General features: G+C 43.5%; 1 protein-coding gene across 3 annotated transcripts in view; it reads left to right on the plus strand.

Annotated features, from left to right (window-relative positions):
- LOC119177220 (uncharacterized) overlaps nt 1–22,071 on the plus strand; it is a 79,913-nt gene extending 57,842 nt beyond the window's left edge. For all 3 annotated transcript variants that reach the window (XM_037428637.2, XM_075878274.1, XM_075878273.1), the window contains 4 exons: nt 7,592–7,711; nt 14,088–14,276; nt 17,915–18,025; nt 21,298–22,071. In XM_037428637.2, coding sequence (XP_037284534.2) covers nt 7,643–7,711; nt 14,088–14,276; nt 17,915–18,025; nt 21,298–21,435 — 507 coding nt within the window. In that variant the 5' untranslated portion in view covers nt 7,592–7,642 and the 3' untranslated portion in view covers nt 21,436–22,071. The remainder of the gene's footprint in view (nt 1–7,591; nt 7,712–14,087; nt 14,277–17,914; nt 18,026–21,297) is intronic.
- Nucleotides 22,072–24,589: the final 2,518 nt, after the last annotated feature.

Below are 24,589 nucleotides of genomic sequence, written 5' to 3' on the forward strand. Positions count from 1 at the left end.
AAATAGCTCTAGTTTAAATTCTCTCTTTATTTTTAGTCTTTTTACTGCCAGACAAATTTTGACGTATGCAGCTGACACACACTGCCCAACTCTGCATGTATAATGTATTCACTACTGCATGTGTGGTTAATTAAAATGGAGCAAGTTTTGCAGTGCTGTGGACCGAATGAAAAAAAGCCAAGCGCATGGGCGTCAGCAGAGAAGTCGAAAAGGGGCCCTTGCCCCCCTCAAGCCAGAAGAGCACTTGCCCTCACCCAAGCTAGAGCAGTGCTCTCACTCTTCCTAAGCCACAATGTAACAATGGTTTGCACCCCCAAGAGAAAATTCTGCCGACGACACTGGCCAAGCGTTTATTCCTTCCAACTGAACACTAATCTTTCTATAACAACACCCGCTGCACCCGCGTCTAATCGCACAGGCTCTACGTAGTGCAATTCAACAAAGAATGCATTTGCTGCCACATTTTTCATGACCAACAGGCAGCATGGCTACATTACCGAAGAAGCTCGGCGAGAATGACAACAGCCGTTTTCAACCCCGCTTGATCTGCCCAGAATCTGCGTAGCGTTAACTTCTCCGCAGTGCAAATGAACCACCTATGACCCCGCGATGGCGCTCGGCGAATAGGGGCGCTCAACTCCTGCAGGCGGAGCGAGCTGCGCCCTGAAAACAATGGCGCAACTCTGCTACCTAAAGGTAGCATATACAGTAATTCTAGTCACCAGGACTCTCCCCCACTTCCCCCCCCCCTCGCACTAGCATTTTTGCCAGCAGACGGACCTGGCAATTTCTTTTGCCGAACAGTAACCGCATACGGTGATCGACTCTCAACCAACTGTCTTCACGCCTGCGGGAAGACCTTCGGTTCCTCCATGGGGCCTCAAACAGCCAGTCATCAGCCTGACAATATCAGGTGCCCAGAAAAAACAAGATGGGTCAACACTAGACCTTAAGCAGCTCGCTTTGCTTCTATTCTACGAGAATTATCAAGACTGTACCCACGTCTACGCCGAAAACTATGTCCTGCCGAACAGCTCAACGGCGGTGGTCTTGACCACAACGCGCCACAACGATCAAATTCAGGACAGCTTACCAACAAAATCGACAGCAGCAGAGCTTGCAGTGCTTCGCGCCATGTTGCGTTTCATTAACGACCAAAGGGCGCAGAGGTGGACGATCTTCTGCAACTGCAAGGTGCCATTGCAGCTTCTTCTGTCAAGTTTGCGCCGTGGTTCGTACGAACAGTTAATTTTTGATATGGCAGAAACACTACACCCCACAACCGAGAATGAGCGATATATTGAATGTCAGTGGCTGTAAAGTCACAATGGAATTATCGGTAATAAACGGGCTGATCAAGCTGCCTTTTCAGTCCATTCAAAATACCTTAACCTATCAATCGCTACCTCATGACCAACAGTGCTAGGAAGCTCCGCAAGCTTGCTCGCCAATGATACATGTCGCATTGAAATAAATAGCATTTTACGCATGCAATATTATGCTCCTTGATCCTACGTTAAGCTTACGACTTCCAGCATGGTATCGACGAGGCGACGCTATATACTGTTCTGTGCAGGATATAGTTAGGGATTGCGTTTACCCGTGTGTATGCGTTCCGCGTAGGGATGATCGACCCCGCCGCCTCTGTACTCTGCGGAGATGGAGAGGCAATTCAAACAATCCTGCGTGACTGCCGGGATTGCAAAATACTAAGGCAATCTCTTTCGGATACACTCAAGAAGTTATATGACAAGTCTCCGTCAGAGGAAAGAATATTACGCCATTGTCCAGACTGAAAGTCGCAGAAGGCCGTGCAAGCGCTACTGGGCTTCCTGCAAACTAGTGGCTTGTCTGAACGACCCTGAGTGGAACGTTTTCGTGTGTGCATGTGCATGTCCATGTCGTGCTCTTATTTATTTTCTATCTCGCACTCTCTTTTTAATCTCACGATTTCCTACCCCAGTGCAGGGGAGCATAGCAAATCACAACATTACTCCCTGCCTTCCTTTTTTTCTTGGTAATCGGTGAAATCCGCGTACTCCAGTGCCGAGAAGATAATTGATTGCAACATAGATGGCTAGAGTCAAACTCTTGCTGTTTTTCTCGAGCAGCTTATACGCGGTTGATAGATTATTGGGCCGATTTATTATGTCCGGCTCCTAAAATAGTACGTGCTCATCGGCGCATGCTGTAGCAAACGTCATATACTTGCTGCTTCCGTTGTTCATTACAGGCATGTGGAGATTGCAAGTGAAACAAGTAACGCGCGAATGCGTTAAGTAACCCCTTTCCGCTTTTCTCTAGCGATAGGAGAGCGTGCAGAGCGGCGCACATTACATTTGATAACGCATCGGACACAAGTGTGCAAGCGAGAAGTGCGCACCTTTTTCGCTTATTTATCACAGCGACGACGTGCAGCTTTGTAACCTTGTACGTGGAAAAACTGTCGCAGCCTGTGCACTGCTGCCAACACTTGCACTCGACAAACTGAACACCAGACAATCTTTGTCAGAGAAAAACGCGATAGCAGTGTTCAGGCAACTTATCAGCGCACAAACAAACTCGCTATTTTTTTTTCAAGTGATGCTTCATATATATCTAGAAATATCGTTGAAAAAAATATCAATAGTGGGAGCCCTTCCTACATATCAAAAATCCCACGCGGAATGTCATCTGAGAGTGATCCAAATCATGCATGCATGAGCGCTGCCTTTGATATATTTCAGAGAAGCACCACGCAAGAGTCTTCAGACGGAGAAGTGCACTTGTAATATCTAAATGTTGACAGAGAGGTGACAAAGAGGCGGTGAATAGCACGTCTTTTGTTTCCAGTGACGCCCCCCGCGTTACGCGCTTGCATTTTCCGGGCGTGTTCTGCATGGCATTTGTTACTGGAATTTTGAGTTATGAGTGTTGTAGTTTGGGCAGTTTGGTGCAAAATCTGCAAAATTAAGCAGCCCGGAAGGCGAAGACACAAGAAAATACACACAGGACCAGCGCTGACTCAATGAATTGGCATTCGTCCTGTGGGTGCGTTTTCGTGCTGTTTAACTTTGCAGATTCCTAGGCATCGTCGTTCGATGGCATGAGCACGGGTACGTTTTTTTTTTTTTTTCTAGCGTTCGGCAGAATCTGGAACGACATAACTGAAGGCGTCTCCCGCGACCAATGAAATGCATTCCGCAGACGTGTTTTTATGGCTTCAATTTTTTGCATTGTTAGGATTTTCCTGATGTTTGCAATATCTCAAGTGAGCTTTACATATCAGCCGAAAGAGGGCTGTTGTTTCACCGTTCTCAAGTCTCTCCCCAAACCCCTCACACAATGTGTTCGCCTTTTACAATTTTTTTAACCGCCGGCAGAAAAAAATCCATACGGGTCAGCTGAGCTGTGGGTCTGAGGGCGTGTCTGCTTCGATCAGTCAGTAAAACATTCTTCTTCTGAGCTAGGTTTGTGGGTTCGAAACTAACCGACGATAATGTTGTTTCGTTCGTACTTACTTTGTTTTCAATATTCATTTCTTTATAGCAATTCTTATTACGTGATGCAGTGAAGGGCGGACAGCTTTCATCGTTGGGTCGTCATAGAAATGTTTAGGTATTTAGAACTTCATCAACGTCTTAACGTCAAGTTCGGGGTTCACAATTTGAAGCGCAAGGAAGAAATACTTCCTTGCGCTTCGGATATGCGTCGATTACGGATATGCGTCGACTGACTGTACATACAAAGTTGTGTGAGCTCTAGTCGCCTCCAGCCACAATTGTCACGATAAAGTTGAGGTCTAAAAAATGCTATACTCTATATGATGTGTTCGGGTGTAAAACCTGGCGAGTCTACAACTCATGCTGAATACGCGAAAAGCGCACCCCTTAACATGGAACTAATGATGCACCCGTGCATAGGAATATCAGCGAATAGTCTGATTGTTCTTCTGTAACATGTTACAAAACACCTGCTGGCTATGAAACTAGATCAAAGTTGCATGGATCATAACTATGTCATGTTGTGCGTGAAGAAGGGCAAACGTTTTATACGTTTTTATATGTTTTTTACATCAGCGAGTTTTCAATCTGTTCCATTGTTTTTATTCGGTTTTTTTGCATATCGACTGTTTGTTCATTCAACATGGCTGAGCGCAAGCAGGTGGAGAGCACGGTGCGTCTAAACACAACTGAAGGAGGTTCCAGATGGCTTGCGACTCTGGAATCTTCTTCCATATATTCTACTTTGCTATAACGACATCATATTTATTATTATTTGACATTAATTACATTTTTTTTCTGAAACACGTGAGCCGCATGCATTTCGTGTTCTGTAAGTGTTTTAGATCAATTCAAGCCGCCAGAGGTGAATACATTATTGGTTATTGCATAGTCGGCCATTATCATGTGATCGCGTTACGCGTTTACCTTCCGCACGCCAGCATGGCGTTGCCGTCAAACGACAAATTGAAGACAAAGCGCTTCAATGAATTACACAGTGGTTAGCCAACGTATATTATCTTACATTCTGCTCGGTGTGTGGGAGTGGAAAGGAAAAGAGATTCTAGGTGAATATTACCCAGAACCTCGCTGCTCACCTTTCGTGTGCAAATGTCCCCCGGCGGTGCAATTGTTTCATTGAACGTATGTAGGAGCCAGCGAACCGGTCTAGATATCACGAATAATTAAACAAACTTGATAAAGTGACCGAAGGTTACCACCTGATGCCATTTATTTTCATTTGGATACAAGTATTATCATATTATGTGGAATTTCACCTCCCGAAATTGTTATGAGATATTTGAAGGCTCCGGAAGTTTCGACAAAGTGACACTCTTTAACGTGCACTTACATCGCACAGTACACAAGCCTTTACTACCATTTTGCCTCAACCGAAATTCGACCGCCACGACCACGATCGAACCAGTGAACTGGTAAGCAGCCGAGTGCCATAACTGATACGCCATCGCGGCGGACATTTCTTTTTCTAAAAGTTAATTCGAGTGCGAAAACACGACACGATCACTGACACACGCACACACCCATGCATCAAACACACAGAACGCTGTGTGTGTTTGATGCATGGGTGTGTGCGTGTGTGAGTGATCGTGTCATGTTTTCGTGCTCGAATTAACTTTTAAAAATGCTCTGCTAACTATCCCAACAACAAGTCCTTTTACAAGGACATTTCCTTTATACGGAGGATGCTTCAGCTTCGCTTTCAGGAGTCGCACGCGTTAGCGTGATCCGCCTTCGTGCAAACCACCTTCAACTATCCTGGAAGGACAGGAACGCTTTTTCACGTAATATTGGCCGTTGTAAACTGTTCTGAAATATTTACTGTGCACACAGTTACAAAGAGCCCACTGTGCCATAATGCTTCATTTTGCAAACTGGCAATGTATCCACTACGCATCTGTAAGGAGCCATGCATACCTGTAAACTTTGTAATGGGCTCCTTTTGCACCCCACTCTTCACGCAGTTCACATGTTTTTACGCCTAGTGCGTTTCTACAATTCTTCCATGCAATATTATATGCGTTAAGAAGACCCCGCCCTTTAAACGACATTCTATGTGTTAGTCTTTTCTTTTTACGAAGCACTGGTGGGGTTTCGTGAGCACTTGCATGCTTACCACGCAGAAGGCCAGGGTTTAATTCACACTCAGACTGGATGATACTTTACGCTTGAAATACTAGTAGATTCGTCAAAAAACTAAACGTTCGCGAGCATTGGTTGGACGATGTAGGAACGAGCAAAAAATTGCCTGCTGCCACAGTGACGTGAAACTGAGAACATTGATAACCAGTGCAATTTCTGAGCATGGCGTCCAGAGATTATTCATTGCTCACGACATCCCTAAGGTATCTGAGGCTTTTGTGTAGCATTTAAGTCCTATACACTAACCATCAGACGCACGTGTCATTTAAGTGTTATAAAAAGATCGCTAATAAGAACATGTAACGATTCTTATTCCTGAAGATTCACCAATATTCTTTTAATTGTAAATGTTGTGCACTACGACCAGTAAAGTCAACGTAAAGTATTACTTCAAGTGAACGGAGAAGTATTTTGTTCATTCAAATGGAAAAATGTATTCATGCTTGGATATTGTCGAATAACCAAGAGCGCAGACAAAACAAATATCATGGGAAGTGCCTGAGGAACGACTTGGAGAAATCATTTATTGCGGCAGATACTTGTGCTTCACGCAAACTTTTTTGAGCCAGCTAAGCAAGGTTCGATAAAAATTTGAAGGAGCTAAGGAATCGTAGAGCATTGTATGGTTGACTGTTCAGCAACATTAAGTGCAGACACCCGATGACAATCTGATTGATATATGGGATTTAACGTCCCAAAACCACCATATGATTATGAGTGACGCCGTAGTGGAGGGCTCCGGGAATTTTGACCACCTGGAGTTCTTAAACGTGCGCTCAAATCTGAGCACACGGGCCTAACACATTTCGGCCTCCATCGGGCGTGCAGCCACCGCCGCCGGGGATTCAATCCCGCGACCTGCGGGACAGTAGCCGAGTACCTTAGCCACAAGACCACCACGGTGGGGCGACCCCGTGACAATCTTCAACAGCCCACCCTAGAACAACAGACAATTGAGGTAGTTGACATTTGTATTACGTGCAGAAAAACTGACGTTTGCGAACATGGGTGCAAGACAAGGAAATAGATAACAAAAGGGGCGTTGAGTGTTTTAATGAAGCGTTGAGTACACAATCTCCATGAGTTCTTCAAGGAAGCCATGCCTGGCTCGATCATTAATCAGCATCCAGCGGCCAACAATATTCTTAGGCTTCCGAAGAAGGCGTTCCACAATCACAAAATCAGCGATGAAAATCGCCCTAAATGTTACAGTCGTCATGGTTTTTCACTCCAGTGCAATAACACTAAAGCTGGCACCATGAGTTAGCGCACAACATATGCCAGTAGCACTGCAAAAATTTGTCATACTAAATCTAGATACCACGCAACCACTGTGGTGGACAGTGGTTACGATGCTCGGCTCTTGCGCAGTACGTCATGGGTCCGATCCCGGCAGTCGCAGTAGCCCTATCGATAGAGATTAAAATGCTTGATGGTCGTGTACTTAAATTTTAGGGGCATGAGTTTTCAAACTCTACGTGTTTAAAATTTTTCGAGCCCTTCACTACGACATTTCTATAATCATATGGTAGTTTTGGTACGTAAAACCTCATAAGTGATTATTATCAATATTATGTCAAGCTACTTTCTTAAGTCCTGTCATTTGTGCAGGTAACCTACTAAATTACACGCACTATTTTGTGCAGATTCTTATATTCGAGAAACTGAGCGACAAACCCCACCTGCCATTCTGCCCATAAATTAGGCTATCCCCATTCTCGCCGTTCACTTCACCATAAAATCTACTTTTACGAGCAGGATAACAAAGCTGTATTTGTAAAATTTAAATAGTAAAACTGGTATCAGTTATGTTTCTCATTCTAAAAGTGAAAACGTGCACACACGGGCAACAGAAGAAAGGCAAGACGCCGGAAAAATAAAGTTGTGTTGCATCAATAAAAACTTCTCGGCAGGCAATACATATAAGTGTTATTGATGACTTTTCGCAGAAAGGCCTGCTGAGGCTGTGCGGACTGCAAAGCACAGTGGAACCCAGCAATATGCCGACCATCGGTGCTGACCGAGGCTTTATGGCCACCGCCAATGGGCTGCTGAGGATAGCTGAAATTGTAAGTGTCTTCAAAAGAAGTGCATTTGTCCCCTGTGGTCGACAAAGGAGAAATACGCAGTAGTGGAAGCTGTGATTTCCGGCATCACCAGGTAGTATGCGTAAGTGCACCGAGCATCTGGAGGCGTCAAACATCAGGTGGTATAAAGGAAAGTTACCTTATCGTAAAAATAAACGTAGCCAAGACAACCATGACCTTAACATCAGAACTAGCAGTAACCCAGGTGGCATACCACAAGTAACAATAGAAGGAGTCAGAAAACCCTTGGAGGGATAGAAAAGAGGCAAAGCTGCTAGTGAGGATCAGGTAACATCACATCTGCTGAAAGACGAAAGACAGATTGCGTTAAAAAAACTAATCATCCTGTTTATGAAGTGTCTCCTGTCGAGAAGAGTACCAGAATCTCGGAATAATGCTAACATCATCTTATAACATAACAAAGAAGATGACAAAGAATGAAGAATTGCAAGCCGATCGTCTTGTTCTCCATCGCATACTAGCTATTTGCAAAGGTAATCACTAACAGAACTAAGAAAACACTATAATCCAATCAACCAAAGGAACAAGCAGGATTTCGAACAGGCTACACAACAATCGACCACGTTCATACTATCAATGAGGTATTAGATAAATGTTCAGAATACAGTCAGCCACTATACATATTACGAGAAGGCGCTTGATTCAGTAGAAATATTAGTAGTCATACAGATACAATGGAATCAGGGTGTCGACGAAGCATATATAAACCTCATGAAAAAAATATGCAAGGGATTAACTGCCCCAACTATGCTCTATAAAGAAAACGACAGAATGCCAATCAAGAAGAGTGTAAGGCCGGGAGATACAACTCCCCAATTCCATTTACTGCGTACTTACAGGAAGTTTTCAGAGGCCTAGAATGGGAAGAGTTAGGAATAAGAGTTAATGAAGAGCGCCTAAGTAACCTGCATTCCGCCGATGACATTGCATTGCTGAGTAATGAAGGGGACGAATTCCAAGTTATGATTATGGAGTTCGATAAGGAGAGCAGACAGGTAGGTCTTAAAATTATTCTGCAGAAAATGAAAGTATTGTATAACAACCTAGGAAGAGAACAGCGCTTCAAGATAGGTAACAGGGCACTTGAAGTTGTAAAAGACTATGTCTACTTAGGACAGGTAATAACCGTGGAGCCGAACCACAAGATTGAAGTAGCTAAAAGAATAAAAATGGGGCGGAGTCCACTTGGCATGCACCCTCAAATCATGACTGATAGATTGGTACTATCTTTCAAGAGGAAGGTATATAACAGCTGCATCTTGCGAGTACTTAGCTACGGAGCAGAAACCTGGAGACTTACAAAGAGGGTTCAGTTTAAATTGAGGATGACGCAGCGAGCGATGGAAAGGAAAATTATATGTATAACCATAAGAGACAAGAAGAGAGCGGAGTGGATACAGGGCACAAACTGGGGTTAAATATGTCATAGTTAAAATCAAGATGAGGAACAGGAGGGAAAGGAAAGGCAGGGATGTTAGCCAGTCTGGAGCGACCGGTATGCTACCCTACACTGGGGATAGGAATGAGGGAGTTTGAAAGATGGAAAAAAAGGAGAGAGAGGAGAGCTCGCACACGCGTTGGGTTCACAAATGCAGATGACTTGGAACACATTGACGCATAGTAACTGACAAAAGTCTGAAAAGACACGGTTTTAGTCCACTGGAGTTGCACTGAATGATGAATGCTTCCTTGACTTCATAAAAATGATGGCGATCGTTAGCCGTATTTCTGCTCGAGCGATTCAAGTTCTGGGCTTAAGGCGTCCAGTACTTTGAGAGCGCTTCGAGCAGACGTTGTTCTCATGTCCAAAAAGTTCTCCCATATGGCATCCATGAGAGAACGAAGCATAGTTATGATTTTGCCATCTTTCATATGTGTGTCATCAGTGGTTGGTGAAGACTCCTGAGGGGGCGTGGTCTTCTGACATTCTATGGTTAGCGGATGAATAGGAAGAATAGGCCATTCTTCTGTAGAGATAGTCCTCTCCGTAGTCTTCTTTGAATTAGTCGGTCCTGTTGCAGCTTGACTTAATGGTGCAGCAGTAGAGGTGGCGCTGTCATTTCGAGTTTGCGCAGTCGAGGTCTAACGACGGCGCTGACGCCGCTGCTGATGCTAGACTGTTTCGGCAGCATCCCTGTGGGTCTAATTGTCTGTGACTATTTGCTTAAGCACCACGTGCTCCTTCTTATTTCGAGGGCACTCTTTCAATAAGGCAGGGTTTGAGCCATTTCAGTTACCGCATTCAAGAAATGTGGATTTACACGCACCTTCCAAATGGGTTCCTGCACACCAGGGGCACCGTAGGGAGTTCGGACACATGCCCTTGACGTGACCTAGTTTAAAGCACTGATGACACTTAAGTGGCTTTTTCACAAAAGGCCGAACGGGATGTCGAAAACGTCTGGCTTTGACATGGGATGGTCAAAGGCGGCGTACTTTTCAAGGCGGTGTACCTGAGTGATGACAGTACCCTCATTTGCCGGTTTGATGAGGGTAGGCAAGTCAGCTTAGGGAATCTAAATGTCTACGTCCTATATCACACCAGTTATGGATGTGTTGTCAATAAGTGTAAAGGGGCGCACTTTGATGCCACCTAGCTCACTCTCTTCTTTGAGTGGTCCAAGCGCGTTCACGTAAAATACGTCTATGGCAAGTATAATTTTTCGTGCATTTACTCTGATTTTTTAGATTTCATTAGGTACCACACGTTCCAGAAAAGTGGAGACTGCTTGCCTGTTCAGCAGTAGCAGGTTTCCTGAGATTTCTTCTAGCACGAACATGATGACGTGTGGCCAGTGTTCATGCCTTGACTTCATAGTCGCTGTACTCGCACAGGTGGGCGAGGCTGCGCTGACGATCTTCCTCTTCGCCCTCTTGCTCCGGGCAGGAATGAAATCATCATTGGATGAGTCGTCTTCCGAGGCGGCTGAGTACAGCTATGTGTCCTCGCTGTCACTGAGTGAGGTTCCTCTATTTCTCGCGGTGGTCGGCCGAGATTACTGCTGGCCAGGCGGTCCTCCGGAAGGCCCCGCGTCATTGGCCACAAGTCGCGGAGCCGAGGAACCAGAGAAAAACTGAAGGTTGCACCGAAAAAATTGGATAGCACAAAGAGAAGCGCTTGGATACACGAATACTTCGTCATCGTTCTCTTGAAATCAAGAAGAGAAAATTAACATAGGCCGGACATGTAGTGCGTAGACAGGATAACCGCTGGTTATTAAGGGTAACTTACTGGATTCCCACAGAAGGCAAGTGGGTTAGGGAGAGAGAGGAATTTAGGTGGGAAGACGAGATTAAGAAGTTTGCGGGTATAAAATGGCAGAAACAAGCACAAGACCGAGCTGGCTGGCGGAACATGGGAGATGCCTCTGCCCTACAGTGGACGTAGTCAGGCTGATCATGAAGATAATGATGATGATGAATGAAGCCTTGCGTTTTGTTATACCACATGCGTGAACCAAGGGCAAGGCGAGAGAAAGAGAGGAAAGACCAAACAAAGCAAACCAAATCATTCATATCGCAATATAGTGACTCACAGATTTCTCGGAATTATTATAAGTACCTACATCAACTTAATCTCTTGTATGACCCACATAAACAGCGTCCCACTGAATTTCACAGATGTTGAAGTTTACAAGCGGAATTACGAAAAACAAGCCTTTCCGCCTGTAAAGTCAGCGGAAATCATCGCTTGTCCATGCTGGCTAGTACTTACAAGGCTCTAGGTTGCTCAAACACAGTCTGTGTTTTTGTCTTAGTTTGTGAATGTGTGTATAGACAACGGCAACAAATACAGCAGCCATTTATAATCGTGTAGAAGCCGACTTTAAGGTAGAAATGCCGAGTGGGCGTCCTGTATGATCGAACCCATCCACAGATTTTGCCTCTTCATCCCAATTCTTATGAATATTTACGACCATCTGTGCACAATTTTAGGTGTTCGTCTAAATGAAACAGAAAGCACAAAACGATGACCTTGATTCTTTATGTACATGGCGTTACACCAAGTCGTCAACGCTTAGCTCCTCTACCTTTTTTTTCTTTTTTTCAGCTGTGTCAATAACGCCCCCCGCAATTTTTTCTACAAGTAGTGTGGAGATCTGTAGTATCTCATTCATCCCTCCCGTATACAATATAGCCCGAAACCATTATGGAAAAGTCTAGCGTGGCCCCGGTACTCTAGTGGCTAAGGTACTCGGCTGCTGACCCGCAGGCCGCAGGATCGAATCCTGGCTGTGGCAGCTGCATTTCCGATGGAGGCGGAAATGTTGTAGGCCCGTGTACTCAGATTTGGGTGCACGTTGAAGAACCCCAGGTAGTCAAAATTTTCGGAGCCCTTCATTACGGCGTCTCGCATAATAATATGGTGGTTTTGGGACGTTAAACCCCCCATATCAATCAAAAGTCTAGCGTGGCATAACTAACATTCGTTTCTTTCGGAACATCGTTTACCTGGCTCCGCCATGAAGGAGATGGTTTCCAGGTTATGTAGCACTGCAGGTAAACCTTTTTCAAAAAGCGTTTATGCCGTTTTCTACTACACGTGAAGGAAGCGAGGGAAAATCTGCGTGCAGAATTCGGTGCTTTTAAATGTGCTCTCAGCGAACAGCACCCGCAACACACACGCGTAGAAACAAACGGCGGAAGTGGTTTTTGTAGGCAGTCATTGCGTGAAATTTGAAGTTATTAAAGTTTTCCTCGTCTCCATTCAACAAAGCATTGCGCACGACTTTCCGGAAATGGTACTTTTTTTGCAAGCATATGGACTTCTTACAAAGTTGAAATGTAATTAGTCTGACGTGAAGTGCATTGTAACAGTTTCCATAGAAAAACACTTAAAAGTAAATGGGCTAGCAGGAGTTGCTTGCGTGCTGGTCTGGGCAAATCGTACTGACACTAGGTAAAAAAGCCATGAGTGTGTGACCGGCCAGATGGACCACCTGAATAAGACAAGCTACCAGCAAATAACTGTCGCGGTAGGCGTAGAAAGTCTGATCAAGGATGTAAAGACGCCATAAACTGGCTGGAGAAGTGGCCTCTGGTTTTGTTCTACACGTGGCAACATCTCGCGCTGTCTAAAAAGGTGGATGTGCGATGTGTCCTGTGCGCACCGGACAGGCTAGCACGCATGTAGTACGCTGCCATAAACATGTATATCAATACCACTGGCCCCAAGAAGCACGCATTATATGTTTAGTTGCGTGAGTAGATGGAAAGATCAATAGGATTTGACTTTCATTTAGTAGAAGCTACGTTGGTTGAACTGGGAGGGGCGAAAACTAAGCTTGGGAAGTATCAATGCAACACGAAGACGATTACATGTCCCGGACATTTCGCAGATTATTGTCGTATGTGCAAGTGCCACACAGTTTTGTACGCTACATGTGTTCCAAGACGTTTCTTTTTATATTAAGAAATAGACTATTGTATGAAGCCATCTGAACGACGAGAATGGCCAATGTCAATGCACGTTAAATAACACCAGATGATCGAAATTGCCGAAGCCCTAAACTACGGCGTCTCTCATAACCATATCGTCATTTTTGGACGTAAAGCCCCAGATATTAGTATTGCAGTTACGACGAGGCACGTAAATAATTGTGTAAGCGGGCATGATGAGTGTGCCCAGTGTGCATGACATAAAAGTAGGTGGACAGCTGTACATCGGACTTTCGATAATACGCGTACGCATTGGTACAGTCTTTTAGTTTTCTCAAATTGATTTCCTTGCTGCTATTTACACTTTGCATACCTTTGAACCATCAGTCGTAAATACAGTGTCTTTCTATCAAGCTTGATTCATTTCTCTAGGTGTTTTTTTTTTCTGAAAGAATTCATGTATCTTACACTCAAAAGTCATAGGCCACTCTTGTTGTTGCTGTGTTTTTTTTTTCTTTCACAGCTAGAGAAAGATTCCGTGTGATGAACACTGAATGAATCCAACTACACCTGTTGTTTTGAATGTGCTGTGTAGCCTTTTCAAGTAACTGTGACCTCGGGCGAACTTTTCGAATATGCGTAACTGAAATTTACTGGTCACCTAACTCGATTCACTAAAAAAAATTGTTGCGCAGATTACTGTATTGGCACGATGGACCTAAGAATTTCTCTATCCCTCTCTCTTTTGATCTTTCTTTCTCTCTCTGTATGTTTTGAAGCTACGTGAAAAAAAATTGTATGTGCCACAAGAAATCCAAAAATGCAAAACGACAGATAATTTTGTAGGAACAATATGAATGAAGTAGGAACAATATGAATGAAGTGGTGCCCTTAATGAGATTGTTTTAAATATTGCCTCTTCAGTTCAAAGCTGACGATTCTTTTTCCACCCTTGCAGACTCTGGGCCTGTGCGGGCTCATCTGTATCGAGTCAATCAGCGGGGATTGTTACTACGCCTATATACACCGCTACGAGTTCAGCCTGTTCGTGGTCATCACATCGTTCCTGTTCGCTTTCTTGGTCATCATGGTGTTCGTGCTGCGTGCCCAGGAGGCCCTTGCCAGATGCTTCAACGTACCGCTCTCCGTAAGACCACTGCGTTACAGCTCCGTCTCCTGTCGCAAAGAAACGAGTAGCCGCATGTGTGCTGACACAGTCGCGAATTTTCCCGAGCGTACGAGCAGTCGCACGAAGCGGCACCAACGTCATCACCTCCAGCTTTTATTCTATGCGCAAGCCCGACAAAAAATGCGAGATGTCCTTGATTCTTTATACGAGGTTATGCTAGGCCTTCATCGCCGTGGTTTCCTTACTATTTACCTGCGCCGTAAAACCGCCCGAAATCTTTCTATTAGTGGGCTGATGATAAACGCTACCCCGCATGCACCACTCACGTTCAAAATACAGCAGCATGAATTTTTTTTGAAAAAATAATCCAACTTGAAATAAATGAATTAAGCAAAGTTCGTCTTGGAGGCCCTCTTTGAATTTTGGTTCTAAACAACTGACACTCCTTTGCTTGAGCGTGTATACAACTTTTTGTTTTCTTTATAATTCTAACCCTTTCTCCTTTTTTTACCCTTCCTTGCCTTGTACCTACATATGCCTTCCCCAGTGCAAGGGTATCAAACCAGAGAATTTCCTTCTGGTTACCCTTCATGTCTTTCTCTCTCTCTTATTTCTATTAGATATGCTTATGCGGTAATTCATCTGGAACTAGAAAAGCTTTTGTGAAAAATGGCTGCACCCGCAAGAAACCTCTGCACTTTTTCGAGCTTACGCCCCAAGAAAGTACTGGCTGCCTTCCGTACACTTTATTTAGCAACCTTTTATGTACCTTTTTTTTACGCGACACACAGAATAACTCGATCGAACGAGCATGTCTTTCGTTCCCAAAATATTCTTGGCAAGCGGAATTCGCTGAACCAAATTTGCGCAAAATTTACAAAAATGATTGTTTTCGGATGAATAAGCCCTAAATATTTTATCTTTCTTTAGAACGTACAGAACATGGACGTCCGTTTGGCCATCTGTCTTTAGAACGTGCAGAACTTTGTGTATTATTTTGTTTTTTCCTTAAGCATGACTCAAATGCGTTCTAAGCTCAATACTGCAAACCCAACTGCATTGTACTCGAATAAATCAAATTATCCTTTATATTGAGCTATTTTCCAACACTACAAAGCTTTAAATGGACACTAAAGAGAAAGAATGACAATTGGTTCAAATTGACAAACTACACTCTCAGAACTCTAATGCCACATGTTTCACTTTCATTGGTTCATTATGAGTGGAGAATTTCAAGGCAGAAATTTCGTTTTAAAATTTCGCACTGAGAACCCCGCGCGTCACGTAAAAATTTTCAAAATGTATTTTTCGGAATTTCGCGACATTAGATGCATGAAATTTTTTGAAAGTTCGTATGCTAGGTCTATGGCTACCACATATGATAATGTACTTAATTTTTATTGATTACCAGCTACGTAAGAGCCAGTAGAAACTTTCGAAATTTATGACGTCATGGTGTTTGGTGCGGGAATTTCAAGGTGGCGTCTTCACCCGCATTTTTTTTTCGCACGTTTTGTCGCTTACCAAGCGTCGCGTCAGAGTAAGAGTGGTGTTTTCCGGATTGTGAAATTCTACTTTACTAATAGGCGACAAATTGTTTCGCGCTTCAGTTTCCCTTCAGCTTCAATACGTAGGAAAATCTAGGGCTACATCAAACAAAAAAAACAGCTCATTCCTACATCGAATATAGGTTAGCACGATACATCGCAATAAGTTGGCTTCGTATCACAACTCGGTTTTTCCTCGTGTAGTAGGACTTTCCCGCACGCATTTCAGAGAGCCAGCGGTTTGAGTTGGAGGACGCCGCATGAATCGAGTAGACACTACTGCTTGCCGTCACACTTTTTTACCCCCGATTTCTCCTATTATTCGTCCAAATTTATCCCATGATTCCTTCTCATCACACTCGTCTGTTCATCATGCGCTGTCAGCGTTCGCTTCTCCGCGATTCTGCGTTCGCTTTGTTAACGCGATGGCGACCGTGAAACGAAAGAAACTGCCATTTTCCGCAAAGCTAACGATAATAATCACAGAACGTGGAAAAAATCCCAACGTTGCCACTGCGTACAACGTATCAAAAAGCTCGCACAGTGCGATTGGAGGACGAGGCCAACGTTACGGTCGAGGCGGGTTATAGGCAGGCGGTTTCCTACGAGTGAGCACAGTGTAAGATATTTAAGCGCTGGTTTTATCATCGATACTGCATCTTCGCACGCATTGCTCACCCCTGCATATAACCCGCTACTTTAACTACAAACCATAAATTAATACCCTCCCCTACCCCCCAACTCTACAAAAGTTTAGGGGCAAAGCTTCTTAGGCCATGGGTCGTTAAATCCTGTGTAGTCGTTGTAGTAATATGTAACCACATCTAGTTTATGAGTTGCTCAATATATGGCGTTGTGTGTATATGTCCAAGGGAATAATATAACTAGATGACGTTAGTTGTTTTCACAGCATATCAACGAATGGAATGAGTGGGGCCAAGGGTCCACCCGTACGTTCGTGTGTCATTCCGTCCATGCGTCCGTCCATTCTCCCGTCAGTCCAACCGTACATGCTTCTGTCCGTTTTCGAGACTGTCTGTCTGTCATTCCGTCTGTCTGTTCATCCGTCCATCCATCTGTCCGTCCGTCTGTCCGTCAGTCTGTCCGTTCATGCTTCTATCCGTTCGTTCATGCTTCCGTCCGTTCATCTGTCCATCCACCCGTCTGTGCTTCCACCCGTCCATGCGTCTGTGCTTCTGTCCGTTCATCTGTGTGTCTGTATGTCTGTCCGTTCGTGCTTCTATCCATCCATTTGTGCATCCGTTCATGAGTCTGTCCTTGCGACCATGTCTCTGTCGGTCCATTTATGCTTCCGTCATTCTGACCATGCATCCGTCCATGCGATCGTCAGTCCGTCCGTGTGTCCAGACGGACGGACAGATGGACGCTTCGCCCCACTCATCATCCTTCACTCCGTGGATGTGCTATAATTTTTTATTGAAAGTGGCGTGTACTGCCGGGAAGCTATCCTTCTTGAAATTTCAGGTTTAACAGCGCAAAAAAAAAAAATACACGGTGGACAGGAAAAGGATGGGCAGCACTAGTCCCATTCTTTTTCTGTCTGCAGTGTATTTTTTCGCACTGTTAAACATTAAGTATGCTAAACCAACTATCCCAGTCAGCCACTTCTTGAAATATTGTAAAGCAGTGTCGTGAAACAAGCTTGCGCACTGAAATTCGCACAAGCAATATGACACGTTTTTTAAAACTTTTCACCAACTTTGTGGTATATCAAACTACTCCCCACATTTTCGTGAGTTCTTTGCATGCGGCTCTAACTGTATCAAGATAGTACGTTGTATAAACCCGTACTAGAAAAATACGCATTCACAATACCCAATTTACCAGAGCGAGATTATTTTTTGTATGCCAGATAAAAATCACTATAAGTATTTATTTTGGCGACTGATAGCGTATGAAACCAGCGACAACGTAGATATTCCCTAACTTGCGAAAGTTTATATAGCAGAATAATTTGGGGTCACTTGTTTAAGTTGTGAAGACGACTGAGAATAATAAAACGACAGAAAACAAAACCACGCTACGCTTTCTCTCTTGTTTGCATCCTGAGTGTATGACACTGGCGTAGTAACGCTGAGGCCTTTGCAGCTGCTGGTGAGTGACAGTTTCATCGCCCTGTTCTACCTGATCGTTTGCCTGCTCGAGTTCACCGCTTTCTGCACAGATCCAGATGACAATGCTTCCACCAAAGTCGCCGGGGTAAGCATGAAGCCTTCCGCCTAAAACAAGTGAAAATAAATGAAAGCTAATTGCAGCGACCTTTGATAGCGTTTTGCCCAAAGAAATGGCAACTGAGTAGTTTTTTAAGGCACAAAAATAGCTCGAGGGACAGATTGCCACTGAAAAAAAAGAAAAAAACATAGTGGGTGGAGGCTATTGACCATATTTTAAATAGACGTTGTGTGGTTCAATAACTGACAAAAGAAGACACATGAAGTTATAACTCAAATGTAGGCATGGCACTTGTATAAATCAAGAAATACGTTATCATCAAAGAGTAAACACGTCCCTGAACGCTAATATTCAGTAATAGATACGCATATCCAGCCAACAGCCCACAACACGATCCTGGCGCATTTCCAAATGTGATTTGAAATTAACAGCGTCATGCACGGTAATGGGGTGACTAACATGATTGGAAGACATTCTGGACAGGTCACCGGCACTCAAGCGGAGTTTCAAAATTGGGTACACTGACGTCTGCTTGTTTGGGTACACATGCTATTTCGAAAGCAACAAGACACACTTTCAATGAGCATGTCATGTGAATGAAGTGCCTAGTCATTGCCTGGTCATTGAAGTGGTTCTACAAATCTAGAGCATTTAAGAATTCTGAAAAGGACTGATAATGCGGTAACGAGGGCATCGAGGCATGTTAGACACGAGCGCCATGTGACAGTTATCTTTGAAAAAGGAGGAAGGCGGGCGCACCCACGGAGAAAGATGCGGGGCTTTCTCGGAAGCGATTAGGTGTAGAACGCAAAGCAACGGGCACGCGCCACCACTGTGTCGTCTTAGCAAAGCGTTGGAAACACTAGCCTTTTTGAGCATCGCGTAGCACTGTCAGCGCAGCGTGATAAATGCTACGGTCCTTATAATTACTTGTGTGTGCCTTCTCTAGTATAAAGATGTGTTCTTATGGTACCTAAGATAAGCACAATAACTTTTTTAAAGACTATAGTCTTTCTTGGGCACCTTCGACGTAAAAATTTTGGTCTGTCTACTTGTCTGTCTGTTCATTTGTCTGTTTGTCCACTCTTGAGGGCACCTGGTACTTGAAACGGCCGACCCTATGCGCAGCGCCCACCAATGTTGCTCAAGATTCAGCGTTCATACTTGTGCGATTGTCCATTAAAATGTAATTATTGCGCATGTCTGGGGCACCATAACAACCCGTATATAATCTGAATGTGCGTCTTTTACAAGAAAAGGCATACATAAGTAATTCTAAGTACCGTAGCGCTTACTGCGCTGCGCTGCACGAAAAGGCGAGTGGGTCCAATGCTTTGCTAAGACGAGACGGTGGTGCCCCCTACCAGTCGCCTTGCGTTCTATACCTTATCACCTCTGAGACGGGCGCGCACACTTGTCGCAGAGCCACGCGGTTCGTTTTTTAAGAAAACTGCCAGATGGCACTTATGTCTCACGTGTGACGTGCCTTGATGCGCTCGTTAGCCTCCGCTGCGTGCTCGAGGCACTCTACCGCAGCGCCTTCACAATATCATTCACCGATTTTCTTGCGTGGAACATCAAATAAATGTTTTGTTCACTCTTTCCTCACGCAAGACTATCGTCTTTTGACGACATTTGCAGATTACATGCAGATACGGGGCCAATTTTTTATTTGACAATCGTACAGGTACGAACGCTGAAACTTGAGCAATATTTGCGGGCGCTTCGGATGGCGTCGGCCGTTTGAGGTATCGTTTGGTGTCGTTTAGGGTATCGTTACCGCGGAAAAACAGACAAATATACAGAGAGACCGAAATTTTGGCCTCGAAGGTTCCCGAGAAAGACTGTCGTCTTTAAAAAGAAAACGAAACTGTAGAAACATAGAATAGTTTTCACTTTTGAGACGTCTCAGGCGAATCTCTAAGAAACCTTGTAAATTTTTTCCTCCGCTTCGCGCACCTCCTAACACATTTCGCAGTTTCGCTTTTCTGCACCTTCTTATGATGGCGCTGCACTTCTTTTAGCCTATATACTGTTTACATTGAGATCACTGATCAACAAGCTCCAGTAAATGGAGGGCAAGCTCATCTAGGAAGGAATATCCTTCAAAGTGTACACTCTTTTAGGTTCTTACGGTGTGGCTGGTAGTTCTTTTGGAAAAATATGAGACCATTGACAACTACATTGCGATGCCCCGTGGTACAAGGCCGAGATGTGCTCAGGCCAATCTTCCTTAATTGAAATTATTTTTCCTCGCTGCCTGTAATAGAATGTCTGGAATAAGCATGCACCGACAGTTATGACTGCTAGTGAATAGTTCTTACAATGGTAGAGGCTTCTAATAGATGGTTTCCATGATTAAACCACATCCGACCAGAATTTTGAGGTTTTAAGAACAAGACGTGCACTACTGAGTGCGTAGTTCTTTCAAGGTCATTGCGCTGTACTATGTTAGACTATGTTTCTAATACGCTCAATATTGTGTGTGGCATAGCTTCGAGATTTGTTTCAGTGCAGCTGCTATTTTGGCTGTTTATGAACGATCTTACCAGCAATATCATTATAAGTACTGGGCTATCTACATACAATTGAGTAACGTATAAGAAGGCTTGACTATTACCAGTTTATCACATAACGAAGATCAAAATTCTTAACTTACACCATGTTCACATAGTTGGGTTCTTGTTCAACGTACTATGTCCCAATATATACATATATATATATATATATATATATATATATATATATATATATATATATATATATATATATATATATATATATATATATATATATATATATATTCAGTTCCTAATGGCAGTGCACTTGTCCCGTAATAGTGTTATACCACAAACGGAACCAGTCATACATCTTGAGATCATCGCGAATAAAAACAAAGTTTTTTCATCATCTTCAAACATCATTGACTATATAGGAGTGAGCATCAAGATACTCCTTCAATATTGATAAAGTTTCATTGGTTATAGTTTCTTTTTCGTCCTTACATTGCTTTCGACATCTTCGGCCTTCTTAAGAACAGTTCCTTAAAATATAATGTTATGTAAAACAAAATTATGTACAGGGCCGTTAAAAAGTTTGCGGGCATCGGCGGCATGGAAATACATGACTTAGTTGACTGAGAACTTCTCACGGCCTCTGTACGTTGCGCTTAGGCATTGTCAGAGAGCCGGAGAGGGCTGTAGCTGAATGGCTAAAACACAATGGGTCGTTAGATGCTTGGTCTTCGACGCTATGCCAATGCCGCTCAAAACTGATGCAATGTCACCTTCTATCAACAGGTGTTCGCCATGTTCGCCATGATGTGCTTCGTGGTGTCGTCCTATTTCTCATACAAGTTCTTCCAAGAGGAACGGCTACCAGCCCTGCCACCACCTGGTTTACACTCGGTTACCGTCACGCAAGTGTTGCCCAAGTAACGACACCGTCTCGGCCGTGGCCCGATCAGGCCGGTAGACTGCAGCAATTTCGCATTTATGTGGACTGAGGAACGATGCCGTCTTCGATGAGAACCACTACAGCCGAATGCCTGTTCTTCCACCATGTACATCTTTGGAAGGAGCAGGCGCCCTGGATGGGGAACGCTTGCGACAAACAGTGTGGCGGAGACTGTGCTAGTCAGAACGTGCACGTCATGGATCGTTCGTTCCCACTGCCCTCTGACGGGAGAAGCGTCGGTTACACAACAGTGGGGAGTTCGACCCGTTTCTTTTTTACTCCCTCAGACACCGCTTTGGCATGAACTACCCATATGTCGTGTGGGAATGAGCTCTTGCTTGTTTCTATATTTTTTCCCAGCGATGTCAGACAAGTATGAGCCGAACTACCGTAGCTTCATCTGTTCCCTTACACCAAGTAGCAGCAGCCAATTCTGCCATGGGCGCATCTTGGGCGTAAGTGGCACATGCCGAATAGGAAAATGCAAGAAATAAGCATACGATGCAGATTACAATGAATGCTGTGACAGTCCTAATTCTTCAATGACATTTTCATTCAATAATTAACATAACAAGCTTCACAGAAGCCAAAATAAATATGAAGTCATCACCTTGTCACCTTCCAGCAGAATTTAAGCTTTGTCTATGCTTCTAGCCTAGAGAAAGACAGGTCCACTTGTCGAAACGTTGGCTCAACACACAACCCCTGTTTACGATTTTTTTGTCTTTAGAAACAAGTACTTCCCAGCAATGTTTGCTTCATGACGGTGTAATGGTGGCAGCTGTGTTCCAAGCTGGTTCTAAAGACTGTACTGCAATGAAGGGAACAACAAGCGAAACTTGCATAATGTAGTTCGTCATCAGGTGAAGACGTTTAAATAAGACCACACAATCATTTACAGAACGTTAATCCATAAATGCCGAGCCACTTCTTTTATATTCATTGTCATATAACATGAGTCTACACGCAGAGAGAAGGAGAGGTCATGGCAGTGAGGGAAATAGGAGGTAGCTCATCTGATCTTCATGTGAGCAGGAGCTGTTTGAGTGCACTCATGAGTTACTGGTTGGAGTTCTAACCAGTTATTTTGCCTAACTTTTCTATCAAGTTGATAACTAAGAGCAGTGATAATTAAGGGCGTTTGTCTAGTGTTCATCTTAGTTTCTCATGAACACTAGTTTCCATTTTAGTTTCTCATCGCAGGGTAGCCAGCCAGTTTGAGAACTGGCTAACCTCCCTGTCCTTCCTCCTTCAATCCTCCTCCTTAGTTTCTCATCTCTGTAACCGTTACCTTTGCGATGAGTTGCACGCGTTCACTCGCGGATGATAAAGGGGCTAATGTGAACAGTGGGTCACACCTATAGGACATAGGTCACCTTAATCAAGCTGTTACCTGTGAAATGATAGCAATACATATTTTCTTGGTGCCACCCTTTTCAGCCGATGTAATCTGGGACTCCCCAATAATACGTTGGATTTCCAGATAAAACGGCCCTTTTTGGCGTGCCTGAAAAAAACAGTGACGCAGAAGCTCAGACGCAAAAGCTATCAATAGCGATTAAAGCGTTTCAAGAAGTTGCAAGGCAAAAAGCCAGGTCGTATGCACGTTGGCATTGATGCACCGGCTCAACGTGTCGGCGAGAGAGCCTAGGTTAGCAGCCTACCCACATTGCCTCTCGTCCATGTTATAGCGCCACTTTTTTATATTACTAGAATTAGTTCATTCGTCTATCCATACTTTTGATGTCTTAGCACAGCATGCTGAATGTCTGTCTGTGTCAGACGATCCCCGATTTCTCTTGCCAAACGCCCCTGGAGAAAATTTGCTGGCACCCACTCTTCCAAAGGGCTGAGCTAAAGGGCAAACTACGAATGGGGCCAAGCGAAAAATGTGTTTTACGACCACGAAGTAGTATGCTCCACGGAGGTGAATTAACACATATACGAAAAGACTAACATCATGCATGCATTCATATATATATATATATATATATATATATATATATATATATATATATATATATATATATATATATATATATATATATATATATAGTCTAGTAGATCCTCCGTGAGCGGTCACAACGTGGTTTATTTCGACGTTTCGGCCTAGAGTCTATATATATATATATATATATATATATATATATATATATATATATATATATATATATATATATATATATATATATATATATATATATATATATATATATATATATATATATATATATATATATATATATATATATATATATATATATATATATATATATATATATATATATATATATATATATATGCGTTTTTGTGTAAGCGAATCCCTTGTAAGATATATTTAGGCAAAAGTAGAAACAGGCATGAACTCACATTTTCAGATATTTAAGTGCTCAATAAATTGTTCGCAATGGCTGCCTTATTGTTTCCCAAGATGAAGTGGTAAAACACTCTGGTTGCCTCAGAAAAGTCTGTGGTGTACAATATGGATGCATACCGCCTCAGCGCTTACGCGTGCACGTGCATGAGTGTGTATTGCGTGTGTAGCGTGTTGCTCCGTAAAACATCGCTAACCATTTACGTAGCAGTACAATGTCAATTGAAGGACTGCAGAGTACCCATTGATACAGAAGGCAGTGAATACAGCACTGAGTCCCGAAGCGCGAGCCGTGTGGAAGCAAGAGCAGAAGTAATTTACTTCCACATTCCCGCTCATGATGTCCATTAAGAATTCGGTAGACTTCACGCAATCTGAGATACGGTGCTAGAAATCTAGCAGTTATCGAGAACCCTCCCCTCCCTGACCCTTTGAGACAAGGGCTATGAGGTATGTAGACGTGTTTTTGTAATTAGAGTAGTGCGGTCATCGTGTGCTTACCAGGCACGTCAATTACACTTGCAATTAAACGGCAATTTGCGTTTTCATGCAACGTGAGCACTCTCGTTAGAGCACTGAAATCAGTTTTATCAAAACATTGCTCAAGCTACGCTGCTAGGATCGGAATATTATTCGTTAGCATATTCTTCCATGGTCAAGCAACGCTTGAATATGGCATGCTAAAATATATATGACTATGGTTATATATGCACTCTTCTGGGAGTGCAAATGCAATGTTTATCAGGCTCTTCTAAAAGGGG

This window comes from Rhipicephalus microplus, chromosome X, assembly GCF_043290135.1.
Source record: "Rhipicephalus microplus isolate Deutch F79 chromosome X, USDA_Rmic, whole genome shotgun sequence".
NCBI lineage: Eukaryota > Metazoa > Arthropoda > Arachnida > Ixodida > Ixodidae > Rhipicephalus > Rhipicephalus microplus.